Raw genomic sequence first — 21,523 nt, forward strand, 5'->3', positions numbered from 1 at the left:
TTATACCTGCCACCTTCAGAATTTGAAAGAGAGTATCCAGTTAACATTGTCAAAAGCTTTCTCTAAGTCTACAAATGCTAGAAATGTAGGTTTGCCTTTTCTTAATCTAGAGTCTAAGATAAGTCGTAAGGTTAGTATTGCCTCACGTGTTCCAACCTTTCTACGGAATCCAAATCTTCCCCGAGGTCCGCTTCTACCAGTTTTTCCATTCGTCTGTAAAGAATTCGCGTTAGTATTTTGCAGCTGTGACTTATTAAACTGATAGTTTGGTAATTTTCACATTTGTCAACACCTGCTTTCTTTGGGATTGGAATTATTATATTCTTCTTGAAGTCTGAGGGTATTTCGCCTGTTCATACATCTTGCTCACCAGATGGTAGAGTTTTGTCATGACTGGCTCTCCCAAGGCCATCAGTAGATCTAATGGAATGTTGTCTACACCCGGGGCCTTGTTTTGACTCAGGTCTTTCAGTGCTCTGTCAAACTCTTCACGCAGTATCTTATCTCCCATTTCGTCTTCATCTACATCCTCTTCCATTTCCATAATATTGTCCTCAAGCACATCACCCTTGTATAAACCCTCTATATACTCCTTCCACCTTTCTGCCTTCCCTTATTTGCTTAGAACTGGGTTGCCATCTGAGCTCTTGATATTCATACAAGTGGTTCTCTTCTCTCCAAAGGTCTCTTTAATTTTCCTGTAGGCAGTATCTATCTTACCCCTAGTGAGACAAGCCTCTACATCCTTACATTTGTCCTCTAGCCATCCCTGCTTAGCCATTTTGCACTTCCTGTCGATCTCATTTTTGAGACGTTTGTATTCCTTTTTGCCTGCTTCATTTACTGCATTTTTATATTTTCTCCTTTCATCAATTAAATTCAATATTTCTTCTGTTACCCAAGGATGTCTATTAGCCCTCGGCTTTCTTTCCACGAACAATACGAGACTGGATTAGACGGGAGAACCGATAGAGGTACTCAAAGTACCCTCCGCCACACACCATCAGGTGGCTTGCGGAGTATGGATGTAGATGTAGAGGTAGATCACTGCTGCACTAATAGCCTTGGCATCAGCATGTTGAAATTTTCCGTTTCATCGACATAATGTCTTGTGATTAATGTGTCGACGTTCATTTCGGCTCACAAATATTTGTTGTTGTTGATCAGGTTGTTGTGCTCAATTAATCTTATTTCTCTTCTTTTGCGATAACTCAGGGTTACTTGATTTTTATCAAAGCACAGAATTACTTCCTATTAAATACCATTATCACATTGGGTTGCTGTAGGCAATGGTGTATATTCTTCAGCTGTTTCTTCAAAATTATCACAAGAGCTCCCTTATTTCAGCGCCTCTTGGATTCTTCACCTTCGATGCCAAAATGAAGTGTTCATCACTTTGGTTATCAGTTGTAACTGAACCAACTACTTCGCTAACAATGTGACCCTTTATTTTTCATGATCACTTTTACCTTATTTAAGATTTACAGTCACCATCTTTTGTTACCTTGATGCTGTCGACCTGCTATGCACTGTCACTGCATTTACTGTGAGACTTTTTCACTGTCTACAGGAGGTCGGGAACTGCAAGAGAGCTCACATCTATGCTAACTCGCTACAAAATGACATAACTGTCTTTTTAGAGAACTCTTCTGTATTTTGTTGGTCTTATATTCAACATTTATAAGTTGGGTGATAAATCTCGTATTAGTCAGAATACCATCTGAAGTGAATCCCAGAACATAACATAACAGTACAACATTTCTCCTCAGCTTCTGTAAGCCGTTTTTTTCTGCCATTTACATTGACAGCAGAGGTGCTTGCTCTGTGCCTTCCAAAACACTGCCAAGCTGCAACGCCAAAGTTTAAATGCGACCCCCACAGCAGATGGAGACTCTCGACAGCATCACACCTTGCCAGTGTCCTCTGGTCACACTTTTCCCCATTGTCTCTGTGAAAATCAAGAGTGCATGCAGGGGAAATTCTCTACATGCTAACTACCAAAATGGTAGTTTTACATGAACACCTTTCATCTGACTGTTTAGAAAAGGGGACAATGTGTTACAATACATCTGTTTTTAATGCTTTATCGCCTAAAAATATGGTACTACTCCTCCGGTCTTGTGTATATTTTTATCATGGATTATGTCCTTATCAATAATTTTGTGTACCTTCCTCTTTTTTTTTTTTAATAACTAAAGCTTTGTTTGCATTAATATGTGTGGGTATTTACATGTCGGTATTCAGTTCATTTTAGTAATTGTCTGTGTTTAAGAGAACTATGTTTAGTGTGTGAAAAATGTGCTGCTTGTTTCTGAGAATACGAGTGATTTGATGCCTGATACATTATTGTATCTTCTGTCGGTGGCTGATGTATGTTAGGTAGCTGTTTAATGTTCTGTAGCTTTCTCATCAATAAAATTTAACTGGCTATCATGTTATTTCCTAATTGTAAGTTTCATCTTTTCATGTATTGTATTTATTATATCTAAAAGTAGCTAGTCTATTTTGATACCTGGTACACCTTTTGGGAATTACGTAATGCCCACACGTACAGGATGAACACCAATAAAAGCATGCAGGGACAGATTCCTGACAGGATATGATGAAAAGATCATACGAATATGTGTCTGGTAATGGACAGTGAGCACGCAATGACAAGAAGTCATCCCAGAACACAGTACAGAGCTTCATTGCATCCGTGCCACAACAGCTGCTCAAAGCGGCACGCAAGGGATTGCAGGTGATAGAGGTGGCTGTCATGAAGGATATACATGATCACACTTTGGCTTACACCATATTGACAAGCCACTTGTCTGGAGCCTCTACTAGGGTTCATCTCAATATCTTGGAGCACCTCATCCTCCAAATTTGGTGTATGTACAGTCCACCACCTCCCTGGATTTTTGCCTGAAAGGACCCATGATCACACAAACATCCAAAAAGGGCTTGAATTGTTGTGTGGTGTGGTTGGTGGCTGTGAGGGTACTTGTTTTGGTATAGCCGTGCTGCCTCAACCATTTCCATCTGCTTGGCCATACACAAGCACCATTTATGGTAGTTTCTGACATGAATACAAGATCATTCTGCTGCTTATAGTGTGCTGTGTCGAACACATCCTACAACACACAGGGAACACACGGCATGTGATCAGAGGAACTTTCATTTGTCAACACCATCTACTGTGGCAATGATGTATTTCTGGATACATGTCCATAGAACCTTTTGCCTCCATTCCAGTCACTACATTTACATAGATCCTCTGCAAATCACATTTAAGTGTGTGGCAGGTGGTCTATCGAACAACCTTCACAATTCTCTATTATTCCAATCTCGTATAGCACACGGAAAGAATAAACACTTACATATTTCTGTGTGAGCTCTGATTTCCCTTATTTTATCATGGTGATCGTTTCTCCTTATGTAGGTCGGTGTCAACAAAATATTTCGCAGTTGGAGGAGAAAGTTAGTGATTGGAATTTTGTGAGAACATTCCTCTGCAACGAAAAATGCCTTTGTTTTAATGATGTCCAACCCAAATCCTGTATCATTTCAGTGACACTCACTCCCCCTACTTCATGATAATACAAACCGTGCTGCCTTTCTTTGAACCTTTTCGATGTATTCCATTAATCCTACCTGGTAGGGATCCCACACCGTGCATCGGTATTCTAAAAGAGGACGGACAAGTGTAGTGTAGGCAGTCTCCGTAGTAGATTCATTAAATTTTCTAAGTGACCTACCAATAAAATGCAGTGTTTCGTTAGCCTTCCCCACAACGTTTTCTGTGTGTTCTTTCCAAATTAAGTTGTTCATAATTGTAATTCCCAGGTATTTAGTTGAATTTATGGCCTTTAGATTTGACTGATTTATCGTGTAACTGAAGTTTAACAGATTCCTTTTAGCACTCATGTGGATGACCTCACACTTTTCAATCTTTAGGGTCAATTGCCAATTTTTGCACCATACAGATACCTTTTCTAAATCATTTTGCAATTTGTTTTTATCTTGTGATGACTTTACTAGTCGATACATGACAGCATCATTTGCAAGCAACCTAAGCTGGCTGCCCAGATTGTCTCCCAAATCGTTTGTGTAGATACGGAACAGCAAAGGGCTATAACACTATCTTGGGGAATGCCAGAAATCACTTCTGTTTTACTCGATGACTTTCCATCCGTAACTATGAACTGTAACCTCTGTGACAGGAAATCACGAATCCAGTTGCATAACTGAGACGATATTCCATAAGCATGCAGTTTCTCTACAAGCCACTTGTGTGATACAGTGTCGAAGGCCTTCCAGGAATCCAGAAATAAGGAATCAATATGAAATCCCTTGTCACTAGCACTAAACACTTCGTGCGAGTGAAGAGCTAGTTGTGCTTTACAAGAAAGATTTTTTCTAAATCCATTTTGACTGTGTGTCTATAGAAAGTGCTTTTTATGTAATTCCTAATTTTCTGACACAATATATGATCCTAAATCCTGCTGCATATCGATGTAAATGATATGAGCATATAATTTAGTGGATTACTCGTACTACCTTTCATGAATATTTGTGTGACCTCTGCAACTTTCCAGTCATTGGGTACCGATTCTCGTTGAGTGAACGGTTGTATACGGTTATTAAGTTTGGAGCTATTGCATCAGCATACTCTGAAAGGAACCTAATTGGTACACAGAGTGGACCATATGACTTGCTTTTATTAAGTGATTTACATTGCTTCACTATTCCGAGGTTTTCTACATCTATGTTACTCACGTTGGCAGCTGTTCTTGATTTGAATTGTGGTATTTTTACTTCATCTTCTTTGGTGAAGGAATTTTGGAAGGCTGTGTTTAGTAACTCTGCTTTGGTAGCACTGTCTCCAATAGTATCTCCATTGCTATCACACAGAGAAGGTATTGATTGTGTCTTGCCACTACCACACTTCACATACAACCAGAATCTCTTTGTATCTTCTGCCAAGTTTCAAGACAGTTTCATTGTGGAAACTGTGAAAACCATCTGACATTGAAGTCCGTGCAAATTTCAGGCTTCTGTAAAAGATCACCAGTCTTGGAGATTTTGCGTTTATTTAAATTTTGCATGCTTTTTTTTTTAGTTGTTTCTGCAACAGTGTTTTGACCTGTTTTGTGTACCGTGGGGGATCTGTACCGTCATTTGTTAATTTATTTGGTATAAATCTCTCAATTGCTCCCAGTACGATTTCTTTTAATTCAAGCCACACTGGTCTAAACTTAAATTGTTAATTTGCAAGATGTGGATATTGTCTCTTAGGAAAGCATCAAGTGAATGTTGTCTGCTTTTTTGAATAGGTATATTTCTCTTTCATTGTTGGACGATTTGGGTTTACAATATTCAGTCTCGCTACGACAACCCTGTGTTCACTAATCCTGTATCCATTTTGATGCTCATTATTAACTCAGGATTATTTGTTCCTAAGAGGTCAAGTCAGGAATCCATCATTGTAGTTTATTGTTTTTATTAATGTTCGCCCTGTATCGTTAATCCATAGGATGTTTTCTTTTTCGACAACATTGTACCAAATTAGTACATATTCTACATGATTGACAAATACATATAACATGGTTTCCGACACTGAGGATTTCATCATTACTTTTGTAAATAAAATTCCCTTATTGAGCTGTGAAGTTACTTCAAGGGATTCATATGAAACTGTATCATCTGTTTTAAGATTTTCTTATGTAATTTTTGTTGTTCCTGCTACTCTCACATCTTCTACATTAAACGAAGTGAGAATGGGGATGTTTGTCCTTTATGCATTGAATCAGTTGTGTAGTGTTACTTGTAGTTCTAACAAATATTTTTTTAAAACAGTCATTGAACATAAAAACATAGTTCATACTGCACAGTGAGATGAGGTTTTGTAATTATTTAATTTCCTGAAACAAAAGAAAATGCAGCACTAAAAGTCAGATTAACATCTACAAATACAACCATGAGAGAATTGCTGTGTATGTCATTCATCTTTATTCTTTCATATAATCCATGAATGTTTTTCTTACACAAATGGTAATAGGTGCTTGTCCTTCGGAATGCCAGGGATTTGGATGTTTTCTCACACAGGCACATGTGGTACTATGTTACTTATATTTTTTGTTATAAGTTATTAATTTATGTTAAATGTTGTCATATTTGTTGGTTGTCATGATGTTATATTTTCGGATATTAGCTAGCTGTTTCTTCTTAACATATCAGAAATAGGACATTGTTGTGATAGGTGGTGGTGATGTGTCTCACACTTTCTTTGCTAGCTAATAATTCTTTATTTTTGTGTTTCAGGGATTATCACTGGACTGTGTGGAAATGTCTCTATCACGTGTGTTTGAGGCAGGTCAGGCATATGTTGCTCTGTCCAGAGCAAAGAATTTTGATACATTGAGGGTTCTTGACTTTGATCCTAAACAGGTCTGGGCAAATCCAGAAGTTTTGGCCTTTTATAGGAAATTTCGGCGAACTCTACATGCCATGGAAATTGTTCCTTTAGGCAAAAAAGACAGAAAACATTACTAAAAGTAAATTAGTTTCATTAATTTTGTTTCATTTTGACACTGTACTTTAGTGCAATTCTAAATAAAATTTTCAGATTTTTTTTACGATTGTAATACTGCTCTTTTTTTGGAATGACCTTAATTTGTAATGTCAGCATCACGGATTGTGACTCTTTGTGTTCCAGTTGAACTGAGGAAAAGGAGGGGGGGAGGGGGGTTATAGAAAAATAGTTGTGCCATGCTAAGTGTAATTATGAACAAAGCACTGCGTGGAAAACTTTAAAGGCTAAATGAGACTATAGAATAAGTTGCACATGATTGTATTCACAGATAACGATAAGAGAGTAGATTGATAAGTCACATGAATTTGCCTGGAAGAACACAATATTTTTGTTGTGCCTTCATGGTTAGGAACTTGATTATTCAAAGGATCATATAATGAATTTCAACAACGTACAGCACAGTTCATAGTTGTCAGCTGTCTGAATAGGTTTCAGTGCCAACTGCGATTGAAAATGGAAAAAACCAGTGTCTCATGCTGTTAGCGAATATTTTCATCTGAAGAGTTGGACTGCTGCACAAATCAAAACAGAATGGCTTGAAATTCATGTGGACTCTGCACAATTCTTGAAGACTGTTTGCTTCTGGATTAATGAATTCAAATGCAATTGGACAAGCATTCAAGACTAAGCACACTCGAGCCACCCAGTTCAGGTCACCACTAAGGAAACATTGACAAAATCCATGAAAAAGGTAATGCAAGACTACTGAATAGAAAATCGCAAGATTTCTAAGGTTTCAGGCATCTCAAATGAACCAGTGCATAATGTCCTGCATGGAGAATTTGCTATGAAGAAACTGCGTGTGAGGTCGGTGCTGCAATTTCTCACTGTGGACCCAAAGTGCATCTGGCATTACATTTTAACACAATGTCTGACTCTTTTATCACAGTCTGCTGGGCTTTTTGTGTCAATTTGTGAATGTTGATGAAACTGGTTTCTGCAGTTCAGTATGCTATCTTCAGGGCCCCAAAAGCACCTCTCAAAAAGTTTCGATATTGGCGTACTGGACCCATCTGTTTCCAGATGTCATGAATTCTCAAATGCTTCCTTCAAAGACCTGACTGCAACTCGCTGAGTGATTGTATTCTTGCAAGATAAGGCAGTTGCATTGGTAGCCTTGTGCTAATATAAACAATTCTCTGTTCACTATTCTTAAATTTACAGCACTTACATTTGCATCAGTGCTGTGCAGTTTTATTTGACAGTTATTTAATAAAGTCATTTTATTGTATCAGTATTCAGCTACTTGGGTGAATCAAGTAGACTACAGCGCAGTACGGTATAGAGTATATGTTTTCCAAACAGCAAAGGACACCTATAATGGCAAAAGTGACATTGACAGTGCACCAAAAACTTGACATTATAAGGTGGTCGCAAAAGGTAGGAACCGAAGCAATATTATGAGTGAATTTAATGTTGCACCTTCAGCTATATATGACATTGAAAACCAAAACCAGCTAGGAAAAAATGTCACAATTTGCTTCAGTTCAAGTCTAGATGTTAGGCAATCTGGAAAAAAAAAAAAAAAAAAAAAAAAAAAAACTAAGTTAGAAAGTAGAAACAGTAGATGAAGTTCAGTATAAATGACTCGGTGCTAAGAGAACAGAGGAAATTTCAGAGATAGGGGGCCTATGTTAATAGAAAAGGCCAAATTTTTTCCCAAGGGAGTAGATGTGCACAGAGGTGTTCTTTTTGTTCTCAAAAAGCTGGTGTAATAGTTTCAAAATTCATCATGGCATCTGTAAACTATATACTTCTGGCGATATAAAATTCAATGATGAGACTGCTGCAACTGAGTGCAAAAGAATATTTTGAGAGATTATTGATAAGTGTAAGTTGTCCCCACACCAAATTTACAATGATGAGGAGTCCTGGTGGAAGATTGAGTCGTCCTGTACATAGGGTTGTAAAAATAATAGAAAGAATAACTGTCATAGTGTGTGGAAATTCTTCATGTGATCACATACTGCCTTTGTTTGTGATTGGGAAACAACATAAGCCTAGACCTCTAAAAAAATGTGACACACATGCTGGTTATTTCCGATGCCCAGCCTGGAGCTTCGATGAAAGCTGAGTTGTTCAAAGGTTGTTTCTTTCGGCATTTAGTTCCAACTGTGAAAGAAAATTTCGAAAAAATAAGACAATCTACAAATTCTATGGTGGTTGTCATCCTTGACACTTGCCAACCTTAACCTTCAGAATCAGACTTCATCAAGTAATATTTTTGGCACACATCTTCCTACCAATGTTACATCATGAATTCAACCCATGGACCAAGGGATCATACAAAATTTAAAGTGCTGTTACCGAAGAATGTCTTTGCAAAAGCTGCTAAGCTCAGATTGCAGTATCAGTCTTCCAGTGTAGTGTTAAAATTAAAGATGCAGTTTTAACGTCTGCAATTGCTTTGATCTCTGTGAAAAATACATTGCACAGGGCCTGGAAAAAACTATCGCCTAAACTCTTCCAAGAAGCCAACATGGAAAGTGATGTAAATGAGTCATTCTGAAATTGTAAGAGTGGTAAATTTGGCATCCATTAATGAACTGACTGCGTTTTCAGCAGAAGTAGTTGATAGAGGGAGCAACATTGACAGAAATTTAGCAATTGAAGAAGAGCTGACAGACCACGTGATATCAAAAAGAGTTTTTAGCCTATAGGAGGTAACAGAAACTGAGTGCCGAGGCTTCAGAAGACTTTGTGCACTTCGCTCAGAGTAGTGTAGTGATTCAAGAATTTCTGTGTAAATTCTAGACCCGCTCAGCGTTCTACTGTCTCGAACACATGATATTCTGGATATGAGTTATGGATGGTAGAATCCTACCTACTGCGCGTCACATGTTTGTGTGTGCAGGTTTAAAATCAGCCGTGGAAATAAAATAGAAGTGGCGGTCAGAAGGCACCCAACAAGTACCTGTTGGGCAATCCATAGATGTTTTAGTGTGCTTATTGTGTCATTGACTATTGTTATTAAAACAAGAACAGTTGAAAAAGTACTCTTGTAGACTTTTGACCCAACCTTGTTAGATGCAAGACTCATTTTGTTATTCATGTTAGGAAAGGTCATTGTATCCAAGCCAACTTTCTTTTAACTGTAACTCAATTTGTTTCTAACGTCCGACTGTACAAGAGACTTGCAGGAAGTTACATATTCATGTGGAAAGTGAAATTTTTATGGTGTATGGAGGTCAAATACAGTAAAAAGTAAAGCTTGTATGTCTACTTATTTCATAAGTAGAAAGAGTCTAAAAATTCCTGTATCTAGCGTGCGTTAGTCAAGAGGGTTTCCAGCAGTTGGCTATTCAGTAAAGAAGAGTGGCTAAAAATTCCAAGTCAGTCATCTCGTAAAGAAGTGGAAGTTGGATTGGGGGAATAAGCCAATACAACCCAGATTCACACTCATACTTTAAGTCGTCAGAATGTTAGAGTAGCCAAACAAGTTCTGAATCTCCACATAATGCAAAATTTTTGTCAAATAAAGAAGTTAACATTTTTGCAGTGTACCAGTGGGCTCAGAAGAAAATTTCATCTAAACCTCAGTGGTAGATACAGACAGACACATTCCATGCCCATGACATCAAATATTTCCACTATTCCTAAAGACAGTTGCAGTCTTCCCTGGTTGAAGTGGCACTCTTTTAACTTTATTCCATGATGGACACCAATTGAATATTAATTTTGTAACTCCTCCATTACAAATAATGCTTGTAGTTCTTTTATTTACAATGTCATGTGATTTGTGATTTACTAACTATGAAATGATTTATATGAGACAGACAGATTAACTTTAAAACATTTATTACAATTTTCTAACATCATGTAACACACAGTCTTGACCCCATAAAATCAGTTAACACACTGACTGCCACACGGCTACAGTGTTTCACATAAAAGACTACCAACTTCACTATTATGTAAAAGTAAATGTACCTAGCCTGTATGGACTGTAGTCTTGTTACATATTGTTTGATACATTTATTACCCTTGCACCAGTATTCGAAATATACCAATAACTGTGTTTGTTTGCATTACTTGCAACCACTAAGATGTTTACAGTACAATATTTGCACAGACTGAGAAAACAGAGTAAGTTGACTAATCACACACCAAAACTGTCCGTTTTGTATGAATGATGTAAGTACAAAACGTTAGAATCATAAAAAATTGATGTAAATGCTCTCAGTACATTGCATCTCGTGTCTGTTTACTGGCTGGATAGTTTCAGGCTTCGCCGATTTTCTCAAGCCACGTATTTATGTTTTGATTATGGTTAGTGTGGACAGTTCTGTTTGTAGAACACTTAAATGTACAGTGTACTCCCAATTATTCATGTGCGGATAATCTGGTTTGCTGATTATTCGCACTTCTAAACAATAAAGATGTGCAACAATTTTCTTTAGCAATACACAACCCGTTGTGTGACAACAAGTGCCATTTCCGTTGTTTAAACAACTGCCACACAACACACACTGTTATTGGCCAGCTTGTTTTATGTAAATCAACAATGAATTCAGCTTTCTGATGTTAACTAGTGTTTTTCAATGAAGTATGTTAAAAGAAATTTGTAAAAGACAAACTATAGAAATTAAAGAAACCTGTACTGACGTTAAAACAAGAACTATAACTAACTGAAATACTTGAGAAGGGGGCAAAACTAAATGCTGATTATGGTATTGGAATGGAGTTATTAAAAAGAATAAGCACAAAATAAGGATTTTGTTGGGAAATGAAATAATATTTCTGAACCATCTGCATGAAAAAGCATGAAGAGATCTAAATTTGGTAAGTTAGATGCTGCTCTTTTGCAGTGGTTTACCGAAAAACGAGCAGAAGGTGTCACTGTTTCAAGCACGATGTGGACCACAAAAGCTAAATTTTTCATGACACTCTAGTGTTAGCAGAAATATTTAATGCGTCATCTGGATGGCAAACCATATTCAAATGTCGTCACAGGATTTGTGGACTTACTCTGCAATGAGAGTGGCTTATTTCTAATGTTGTGGCATCTGATTCCTTCTGGGAAGAGTTCTGAAAATTGGTGGGAGAAATAATTTCATACCAGACGAAATTTATAATACAGACGAAAGTGGCCTGTATTGGAAATGACTACCAACCGGAACCAGTGCTCGTAAGTGAAGTTCGTGCTCCTGGATAAGTCGTGTAAAGAATATATTACAATTTTGTGAACTATATTGCGTCTGGGAACCACAAAGTCAAGTTCTAGGGATTAGGGGAAAAAGCATTCAAGGATGTTGCAGCTAGGGATTTCCCTGTGTATTATTACAACCAAAAATGAGCATGGATGGATAGTGAAATTTTTGAAAACTGCATCCACACACATTTTGTACCAACGTTTCATTGACGTCTAGAAGAGAAGTGTTTGCCACAGAAGACTGTTCTATTTCTTGAAATGCCCCTTCACATCATGATGAGATGGTTCTCGTATTTGATGAAGGCTTACTGTAAATAAGTTTTTACCTCCTAATGTGAGTGCCATTATGCAGCCAATGTAGGAGTATGTAATTGCATTGGTAAAATGGTGCTATGAGGCTAGAATACTGAGAATGCTAGTTGAAGATTGATGCATGTGAACCTGGCTTACAGTGCGTGAGTGGTACCAAAATTGTGACTGCTGCTTCACAACAAAATAAAGAAGAGGGCAGTGAATGTGAAAGTGGGTATGAAAACAGTAACCTTGTCAGTCATTGTACTGCACTACAATGTGTTGATACTGTTCTAAATTATATGGTCCAGAGGGGTTAAATTATAATGACATTATTGCTGCAAGAAAAATTCAAAATGCTGTGCAAAAAAATGTCAACTCCTCTCCAACATCACAGACTGTTTTAAGAAATAAACAGGCCTACAACACCTATGCACAGAATTTGGATAAACTTTTGAACAAAGAATACATGTTTGGAAAGGTCTTGATTATTCATGTTTTGAAATTATTTGTGCATCTTCTTCCCATATTACCCTGAGTAATCTGGAGTATACTGTATTTTATATCTTTGTTATCCAGCATGAGGTGATCCATTTGACAATATTGTATACACAATGGATAATTGTTCTTATTGGCTTACACAATGTGTCAGACTGACTTATTTTATTATAGGTGTTCTACGTTGTTACCTTGTGGTGTGCACTTCAAGCACGATCTGTCACCCAGTATATGTTTGGCAGTTTACTTTGTAACTAACTTCCGGTCGCCTTTCTCGAAGTTAATTATTTGTTGGTCCTACCACATGACTGTTCTCTCAAACTTTTCACTTTGTTGTGACGTATTGGTGCTGGAAGTGAGCTGTACTCCATCAAAGCTACTAAGTGACATGAACAGCTTAGCAGTAATTCTTCTGTATTTTACACGCACTGATTTTGACACACAAATTGAATAAGAATGATATGTAAACAGATATCACAGCTCATGACAGATTAATTAAAACAGACGTGTCTCGGAATGTCATTAGTGATCAAAAGTGAGTGAGTGATTGTTTGTAAAACAATATCTGTTTCTGCTTGTTTACATTCTTGAGGGCATCTCTCTGTTCCCTTACGTCCAAGGCACCACCAAGCCATAACATTTGATGAACATTCCAGATCACTTGAGAACAAAGCAAAAGTTAACATTTAAAAATAAATCGTAAAAATGTTGGTATGCCACGCTAGAAAGTACTCTCGAATGCTCAACAATACTGTCCAGTTCTCTTAAATTCACTGAAGCGTTCAACAATACAATTGAAATAAAATACTGTGCAAATCAGTTCAACACATTTCAGAATGCTAAAAACATACAGGAACTTTCTGGAACATTCGGCAATATTTTAGAACATTCGAAAATATTCATAAAGGCTCATCAACATAAATACATTTCGAACTCTTTCCCTTAAAATATGCACTGATGCAAAAGAGCGGAAGATGTCCTGGTGACCACTACAGTGAGACAGTGACCACTCCAAACACATACGTCCAGAAAATAACGGCTACCACCACACAACCACTATGCTACACAAAAGCAGAACGGATGGTAGCACGTGTCACAAAAAGCAGTGACTGCAGTTGGTAGTTCGGTAGATACGAACGGAATTCTCTGAATAAATGCTGGTTGTCCTTTCTATTTTCCAGATATTATGTTTTCTTACTTGTAAAATGGCTGTTTCAAATAACTAACCTGAGTAATTTTGAACAACTTTATTTATTCATTTGAACTGTTGATAGTGTTGCACGAGTCATTTGTAAGTTCAATATGGCTAGTTACTCAATCAGTTGGGTGATTGCCTTCACTAATTTCTAGGACTTTTTCCACAAAATGTTTCTCTTCATCATCATTGGAAAGTTGAACTCCTATACTCGTTTATAATTGTACTTTCCTCTCAAGCACGCATCGATTTCACATGCCGGAATAGATTTTGGAATAACAGGAAGCATTTGCCGTTAACTCGGAGATCGGGAACATTCTCGAATCTTCTGAAAGATTCTATAACGTTTTGGAACGTTCTCCAACAATCTAGAACAAACATTCTGGACACTTCAGCACTCGGGTCCAGTCTTCCCATAACAAGTCAGCTGGTGGAATGCCCTCTTTTGACACCCATGTCTTCAAACCCTGCCGTTGCAGTTCCAAATCAAAACTTCATGGTTGGGGATTGAGGACTACTGTACTATATATCCTGCATGGAGCAGAGAAGAGCGCGTGCAAAGCTATTTTAAGGCTTTCTTTTTCAAAGAGAAAGTAACTATTTTTCTTTTTCGAATTAATATTCTCAGTGTTCTTCCAGTTTAATACGAATGCAAGCTACAAAATTAAGATTATAGATACACACAATCAGTTACAGAAATGAGCAGTACTTTTTCCAGTAAGGTGTAAAGTGTTAATACTCAAGTTGTGGGTTGTAACTGAGTCACCAGCTTCACTATCGATCTGCCACTTTAATGCTTTCCATGACAACTTCCAGCTTGATTATTTTCATATGGTTGCTTTCTCGTAGTTTCCTGACTCAGTGGACCTGCTATGCTAGTGTTTCCCAACCTGGGGGTAATTACCCCATGAGGGGTAGAATTTAATTATCCGAGGGGCAAAAACTAAACAATTCGATTCTGTTCGTCTCGAAGCTAAATTATTTTCAAAAGATCATTACTATTATTACAATTTTGTGAGACTTTAATATTGATTATATAAATTATCAATAATTACTTTTTCTCAATTAGAAACATTAATGTGGTGGAGGTTACAGGTTCCTCACACAGTCCACCCACTACACACGTATGTTGTGCTTTGTCCCATACATTGCTATGATAAAAGTGAGACATTATGTAACAAAGGCTAAAAATCTCAAGAAAATGTATTCTCCAAGTTATAGATAATACCTGCCAGTAATCCAGAAATTGCTTCATTACTCACCCCCAAAACATATAATTGAATTAAATGACAGCACGACAAATAGTGACTACATGTTGTTGTTGTTGTTGTTGTTGTCTTCAGTCCTGACACTGGTTTGATGCAGCTCTCCACGCTACTCTATCATGTGCAAGCTGCTTCATCTCCCAGTACTTACTGCAACCTACATCCTTGTGAATCTGCTTCGTGTATTCATCTCTTGGTTTCCGTTTACGATTTTTACCCTCCACGCTGTCCTCCAATGCTAAATTTGTGATCCCTTGGTGCCTCAGAAGATGTCCTACCAACCAGTCCCTTCTTCTTGTCAAGCTGTGCCACAAACTCCTCTTCTCCCCAATTCTGTTCAATACCTCCTCATTAGTTATGTGATCTACCCATCTAATCTTTAGCATTCTTCTGTAGCACCACATTTCGAAAGCTTCTATTCTCTTCTTGTCCAAACTATTTATCGTCCATGTTTCACTTCCATACATGGCTACACTCCATACAAATACTTTCAGAAACAACTTCCTGACACTTAAATCAATACTCGATGTTAACAAATTTCTCTTCTTCAGAAATGCTTTCCTTGCCATTGCTAGTCTACATTTTATATCCTCTCTACTTCGACCATCATGAGTTATTTTGCTCCCCAAATAGCAAAACTCCTATACTACTTTAAGTGTCTCATTTTGTAATATAATTCCCTCAGCATCGTCCGACTTCATTCAACTACATTCCATTATCCTCATTTTGCTTTTGTTGATGTTCATCTTATATCCTCCTTTCGAGACACTGTCCATTCCGTTAAACTGCTCTTCCAAGTCCTTTGCTGTCTCTGACAGAATTACAATGTCATCGACGAACCTCAAAGTTTTTATTTCTTCTCCCTGGATTTTAATACCTACTCCGAACTTTTCTTTTGTTCCCTTTACTGCTTGCTCAATATACAGATTGAATAACATTGGGGAGAGGCTACAATCCTGTCTCACTCCCTTCCCAACCGCTGCTTCCCTTTCATGCCCCTCGACTCTTATAACTGCCATCTGGTTTCTGTACAAATTGTAAATAGCCTTTTGCTCCCTGTATTTTACCCCGGCCACCTTGAGAATTTGGAAGAGAGTATTCCAGTCAACATTGTCGAAAGCTTTCTCTAAGTCTACAAATGCTAGAAATGTAGGTTTGCCTTTCCTTAATCTATTTTCTAAGATAAGTTGTAGGGTCTGTATGGCCTCACGTGTTCCAACATTTCTGCGAAATCCAAACTGATCTTCGCCGAGGTCGGCTTCTACCAGTTTTTCCATTTGTCTGTAAATAATTCGCGTTAGTATTTTGCAGTTGTGACTTATTAAACTGATAGTTCGGTAATTTTGACATCTGTTAACACCTGCTTTCTTTTGGATTGGAATTATTATACAGGGTGATTCAAAAAGAATACCACAACTTTAGGAATTTAAAACTCTGCAACGACAAAAGGCAGAGCTAAGCACTATCTGTCGGCGAATTAAGGGAGCTATAAAGTTTCATTTAGTTGTACATTTGTTCGCTTGAGGCGCTGTTGACTAGGCGTCAGCGTCAGTTGATGCTAAGATGGCGACCGCTCAACAGAAAGCTTTTTGTGTTATTGAGTACGGCAGAAGTGAATCGACGACAGTTGTTCAGCGTGCATTTCGAACGAAGTATGGTGTTAAACCTCCTGATAGGTGGTGTATTAAACGTTGGTATAAACAGTTTACAGAGAATGGGTGTTTGTGCAAAGGGAAAGGTTCTGGACGGCCGAGAACGAGTGATGAAAATGTAGCACGCATCCAGCAAGCATTTGTTCACAGCCCAGGAAAATCGACTCGCAGAGCTAGCAGAGAGCTGCAAATTCCACAATCAACTGTATGGAGAGTCCTACGAAAAAGGTTAGCTATGAAACCTTATCGTCTGAAATTGGTTCATGCACTGTCTGGAGCTGATAAGATTAAAAGAATCGATTTCTGTGATTTTATCCTTGCTCAAATGGAAACAGATGAATCTTTCGTTTCAAAGATTGTGTTTAGTGATGAAGCAACTTTCGACACTAACGGGAAAGTCAACCGTCACAATGTCTGTATATGGGGGACTGAGAATCCGCGGGAAACAACTCAGTGTGAACGTGACTCGCCTAAGGTGAACGTTTTCTGTGCCATTTCAGCCAATAAAGTTTTTGGTCCCTTTTTCTTCAAAGGTGCTACTGTAACTGGACTACAGTATCTGGAGATGTTAGAGAATTGGCTGTTCCCTCAGCTCGAACAAGAAACACAACAATTCATATTTCAGCAGGATGGAGCGCGACCACATCTGTCCGTAACTACCTGAACGTCAACTACCCGAGGCGATGGATCGGCCGCCAGGCAGCCCGTGACAGAGCACTTCATCACTGGCCTCCAAGAAGCCCTAATCTTATCCCCTGCGATTTTTTCTAATGGGGGTATGTTAAGGATATGTTGTTTCGGCCACCTCTCCCAGCCACCATTGATGATTTGAAACGAGAAATAACAGCAGCTATCCAAACTGTTACGCCTGATATGCTACAGAGAGTGTGGAACGAGTTGGAGTATCGGGTTGATATTGCTCGTGTGTCTGGAGGGGGCCATATTGAACATCTCTGAACGTGTTTTCCAGTGAAAAAAAAACCTTTTTAAATACTCTTTGTAATGATGTATAACAGAAGGTTATATTATGTTTCTTTCATTAAATACACATTTTTAAAGTTGTGGTATTCTTTTTGAATCACCCTGTATTCTTCTTGAAGTCTAAGGGTATTTCACCTGTCACATACATCTTGCTCATCAGATGGTACAGTTTTGTCAGGACTGGCTCTTCCAAGGCCGTCAGTAGTTCTGATGGAATGTTGTCTACTCCCGGGGCCTTGTTTCGACTCAGGTCTTTCAGTGCTCTGTCAAACTCTTCACGCAGTATCGTATCTCCAATTTCATCTTCATCCTCTTCAATTTCCATAATATTGTCCTCAAGTACATCGCCCTTGTATAGACCCTCTATATACTCCTTCCACCTTTCTGCTTTCCCTTCTTTGCTTAGAACCGGGTTTCCAGCTGAGCTCTTGATATTCATGCAAGTGGCTCTCTTTTCTCCAAAGGTCTCTTTAATTTTCCTGTAGGCAGTATCTTACCCCCTAGTGAGATACGCCTCTACATCCTTACATTTGTCCTCTAGCCATCCCTGCTTAGCCATTTTGCACTTCCTGTCGATCTCATTTTTGAGACGTTTGTATTCCTTTTTGCCTGCTTCATTTACTGCATTTTTATATTTTCTCCTTTCGTCAATTAAATTCAATATTTCTTCTGTTACCCAAGGATTTCTACTAGCCCTTGTCTTTTTACCTACTTGATCCTCTGCCGCCTTCATTCCTTCATCCCTCACAGCTACCCATTCTTCTTCAACTGTATTTCTTTCCCCCATTCCTGTCAATTGTTCCCTTGTGCTCTCCCTGAAACTCTGTACAACCTCTGGTTTAGTCCGTTTATCCAGGTCCCATCTACTTAAATTCCCATCTTTTTGCAGTTTCTTCAGTTTTAGTCTACAGTTCATAACCAATAGATTGTGGTCAGAGTCCACATCTGCTCCTGGAAATGTCTTACAATTTAAAACCTGGTTCCTAAATCTCTGTCTTACCATTATATAATCTATCTGAAACCTGCCAGTATCTCCAGGCTTCTTCCATGTATACAACCTTCTTTTATGATTCTTGAACCAAGTGTTAGCTATGATTAAGTTATGCTCTGTGCAAAATTCTACCAGGCGGCTTCCTCTTTCATTTCTCTCCCCCAACCCGTATTCACCCACTATGTTTCCTTCTCTTCCTTTCCCTGCTCTCGAATTCCAGTCACCCATGACTATTAAATTTTCGTCTCCCTTCACTATCTGAATAATTTCTTTTATCACATCATACATTTCATCAATTTCTTAATCATCTGCAGAGCCAGTTGGCGTATAAACTTGTACTACTGTAGTAGGCATGGGCTTTGTGTCTATCTTGAGCACAATAATGCATTCAGTATGCTGTTTGTAGTAGCTCCTGCATTACCCCTGTTTGATTTTGTATTTATAACCCTGTATTCACCTGACCAAAAGTCTTGTTCCTCCTGCCTCCGAACTTCACTAATTCCCACTATATCTAACTTTAACCTATCCATCTCCCTTTTTAAATTTTCTAACCTAACTGCCCGATTAAGGGATCTGACATTCCACGCTCCGTTCCATAGAACGCCAGTTTTCTTTCTCCTGATAACGTCGTCCTCTTGAGTAGTCCCCGCCCGGAGATCCGAATGGGGGACTACTTTACCTCCGGAATATTTTACCAAAGAGGACGCCATCATAATTTAATCATACAGTAAAGCTGCATGCCCTCGGGAAAAATTACGGCTGTAGTTTCCCCTTGCTTTCAGCCGTTCGCAGTACCAGCACAGCAAGGCCGTTTTGGTTAGTGTTACAAGGCCAGATCAGTCAATCACCCAGACTGTTGCCCCTGCAACTACTGAAAAGGCTGCTGCCCCTCTTCAGGAACCACACGTTTGTCTGGCCTCTCAACAGATACTCCTCCGTTGTGGTTGCACCCACGGTACGGCCATCTGTAGCGCTGAGGCACGCTAGCCTCCCCACCAACAGCAAGGTCCATGGTCCATGGTTCATGGGGGTAGGAGTGACTACATAAGGGGTCCTATAGCACTGAGTACATAGTATTATTATCAACATCATCAGTGGCTTGGTCAGACACGAAGCATCAACAGTCGTGATCCAATTTCTGCCAGTTCAAAAGTAAGGACTGGAACAATCAAGTGATTTATGAAAAGTAAGTATAGTGCACACACCTTAACTCAGTTGATTCTAGATTGGGATGCAGTGTACAGGTCAAGCAAGTGCCGCAATGGAGAGGAGTAATGCAGGGAAGTATGTTTTAACAAGTGTCCACACTTACTGTGGATAGTTAACTTTCTTAGCTGAGGAGGAGTTGTGGGTAGCACTTGCGATATATCATGAATTCCTTCGTCATTCACTCTCTCTCTCTCTCTCTCTCTCTCTCTCTCTCTCTCTCTCTCTCCCTCTCTCTCTCACACACACACACACACACACACACACACACACACACACACACACACACAAACTAAATATCATTCATCTTTCATCATTTTAAAAATAAGTGTTCTAACAGGATGTATACACCCCGGGAAAAACTCGGAAATTTTTTCGTCGAGGAAAAACACTAGAATTTCCGGAATTCCGGGAATTTTTCATTGTTTTAGTTTTTAGCTTCATTTTTTGTAATTTTGACTGGTAAAAACTGATCCTCTAACAAAGAATATTACTACAGCCCCTTACTGCGAAATAATAGTGCAGCAATAAAACATAAATGAGAGAAAAAATAAAACTTTATAACAACCTAATACCACGCGCACACAAGCGTCTGGCAACAGCAAAAGGCGTCAAAGGCCTTAGGACGAAGACATGCAATACTTTGTAACTACAAACTACTTCCAATGAGCGTGACATCACAACTGTTTTATTAGGTTCGTTTGAACAGTTGTCGGCAGGCCCAAGCGGACGCGTAGCTCTGTCTTACAGGTATGCGAGCAGAACTTTTTTTCGCCTCTGGCTACTTGAAGTCATATTCTAGCCGTAAAATTTTTTATGGCGTGCCCAAGGTGCCAGATTTGCGCATGCAGTCTGAGTTGTAATGGGAACTGAGGTAGTGTGCATATGACCCGTTTTTACGTTTAGTGATTTTGCTGTTTTCTCTTAGAGCTCTCACGTCAAATGAAAACAAAATGGATTTCTGTGGCCGGGAGCTATCACGTGAATTAAAATAGTCACTTAATTACGGAAGGATGAAATACATGATTATTAGTTTTTCTGATTTTACTTTATTTCCAGGTTTTTGGCAGTCAGGCAATAATCGCCTTGCAAAACTAAAATGTTATTTTCGTCGGTTTGCTAAAGAAATTTTGCTTTAATTAATATTTTCGCCGAGGCGGAAGCGTTCATTCCACAGTATAGGCTACTTCCAACTGTTTGTTGAATTTCAGGTGTACGTTTTCATCTTCTGGCATGTACGGCATTTTGCCATAATAAAGAACTAAGTGTGAGATGGTACAGTTTTGGCACTCCAAGAAATTTACACATCGGAAATCAAACAGAAAGGCTTAATATGAGGTTGAGCCCTACTTCATCGTGAATATGGGCGTACGAATGTGCACTTCGAGTAGAGTTATACATTTGAGTATGGTTTACGATATTCCTATGCTCTTGAAATAACCTCTGGTGTCCTGTTTCTTTTATGACGTAAAGTAAGATCTCTTATTTTATAACGCTTTATACGCACGAAGATACGGGCTTCCTACACCATCGTTGCTGCGGATGCACAGCAACGCCTATTTCCTGGCATTCTTTGGTAACTACTGAAACGAACCTACGAGAGTGGTTTCAAAAGTTATCGGAACGGAATAGAAAAAAAAGTGCTCACATCACTGGAACTTCTTTTATTTTTCAATGTAGTCTCCTTGAAGATCAATGCAGTTGGTCCAACGATG

General features: G+C 38.6%; 1 protein-coding gene across 3 annotated transcripts in view; it reads left to right on the forward strand.

The window, feature by feature from the left end:
* Nucleotides 1-6,629, forward strand: part of LOC124595989 (ATP-dependent DNA helicase PIF1) — a 104,352-nt gene extending 97,723 nt beyond the window's left edge. For all 3 annotated transcript variants that reach the window (XM_047134934.1, XM_047134932.1, XM_047134933.1), the window contains one exon: nucleotides 6,307-6,629. In XM_047134934.1, the coding sequence (XP_046990890.1) occupies nucleotides 6,307-6,537 (231 nt within the window). In that variant the 3' untranslated portion in view covers nucleotides 6,538-6,629. The remainder of the gene's footprint in view (nucleotides 1-6,306) is intronic.
* The last annotated feature ends 14,894 nt before the right edge of the window (nucleotides 6,630-21,523 follow it).

The sequence above is a fragment of the Schistocerca americana genome, chromosome 2 (genome assembly GCF_021461395.2).
Source record: "Schistocerca americana isolate TAMUIC-IGC-003095 chromosome 2, iqSchAmer2.1, whole genome shotgun sequence".
NCBI lineage: Eukaryota > Metazoa > Arthropoda > Insecta > Orthoptera > Acrididae > Schistocerca > Schistocerca americana.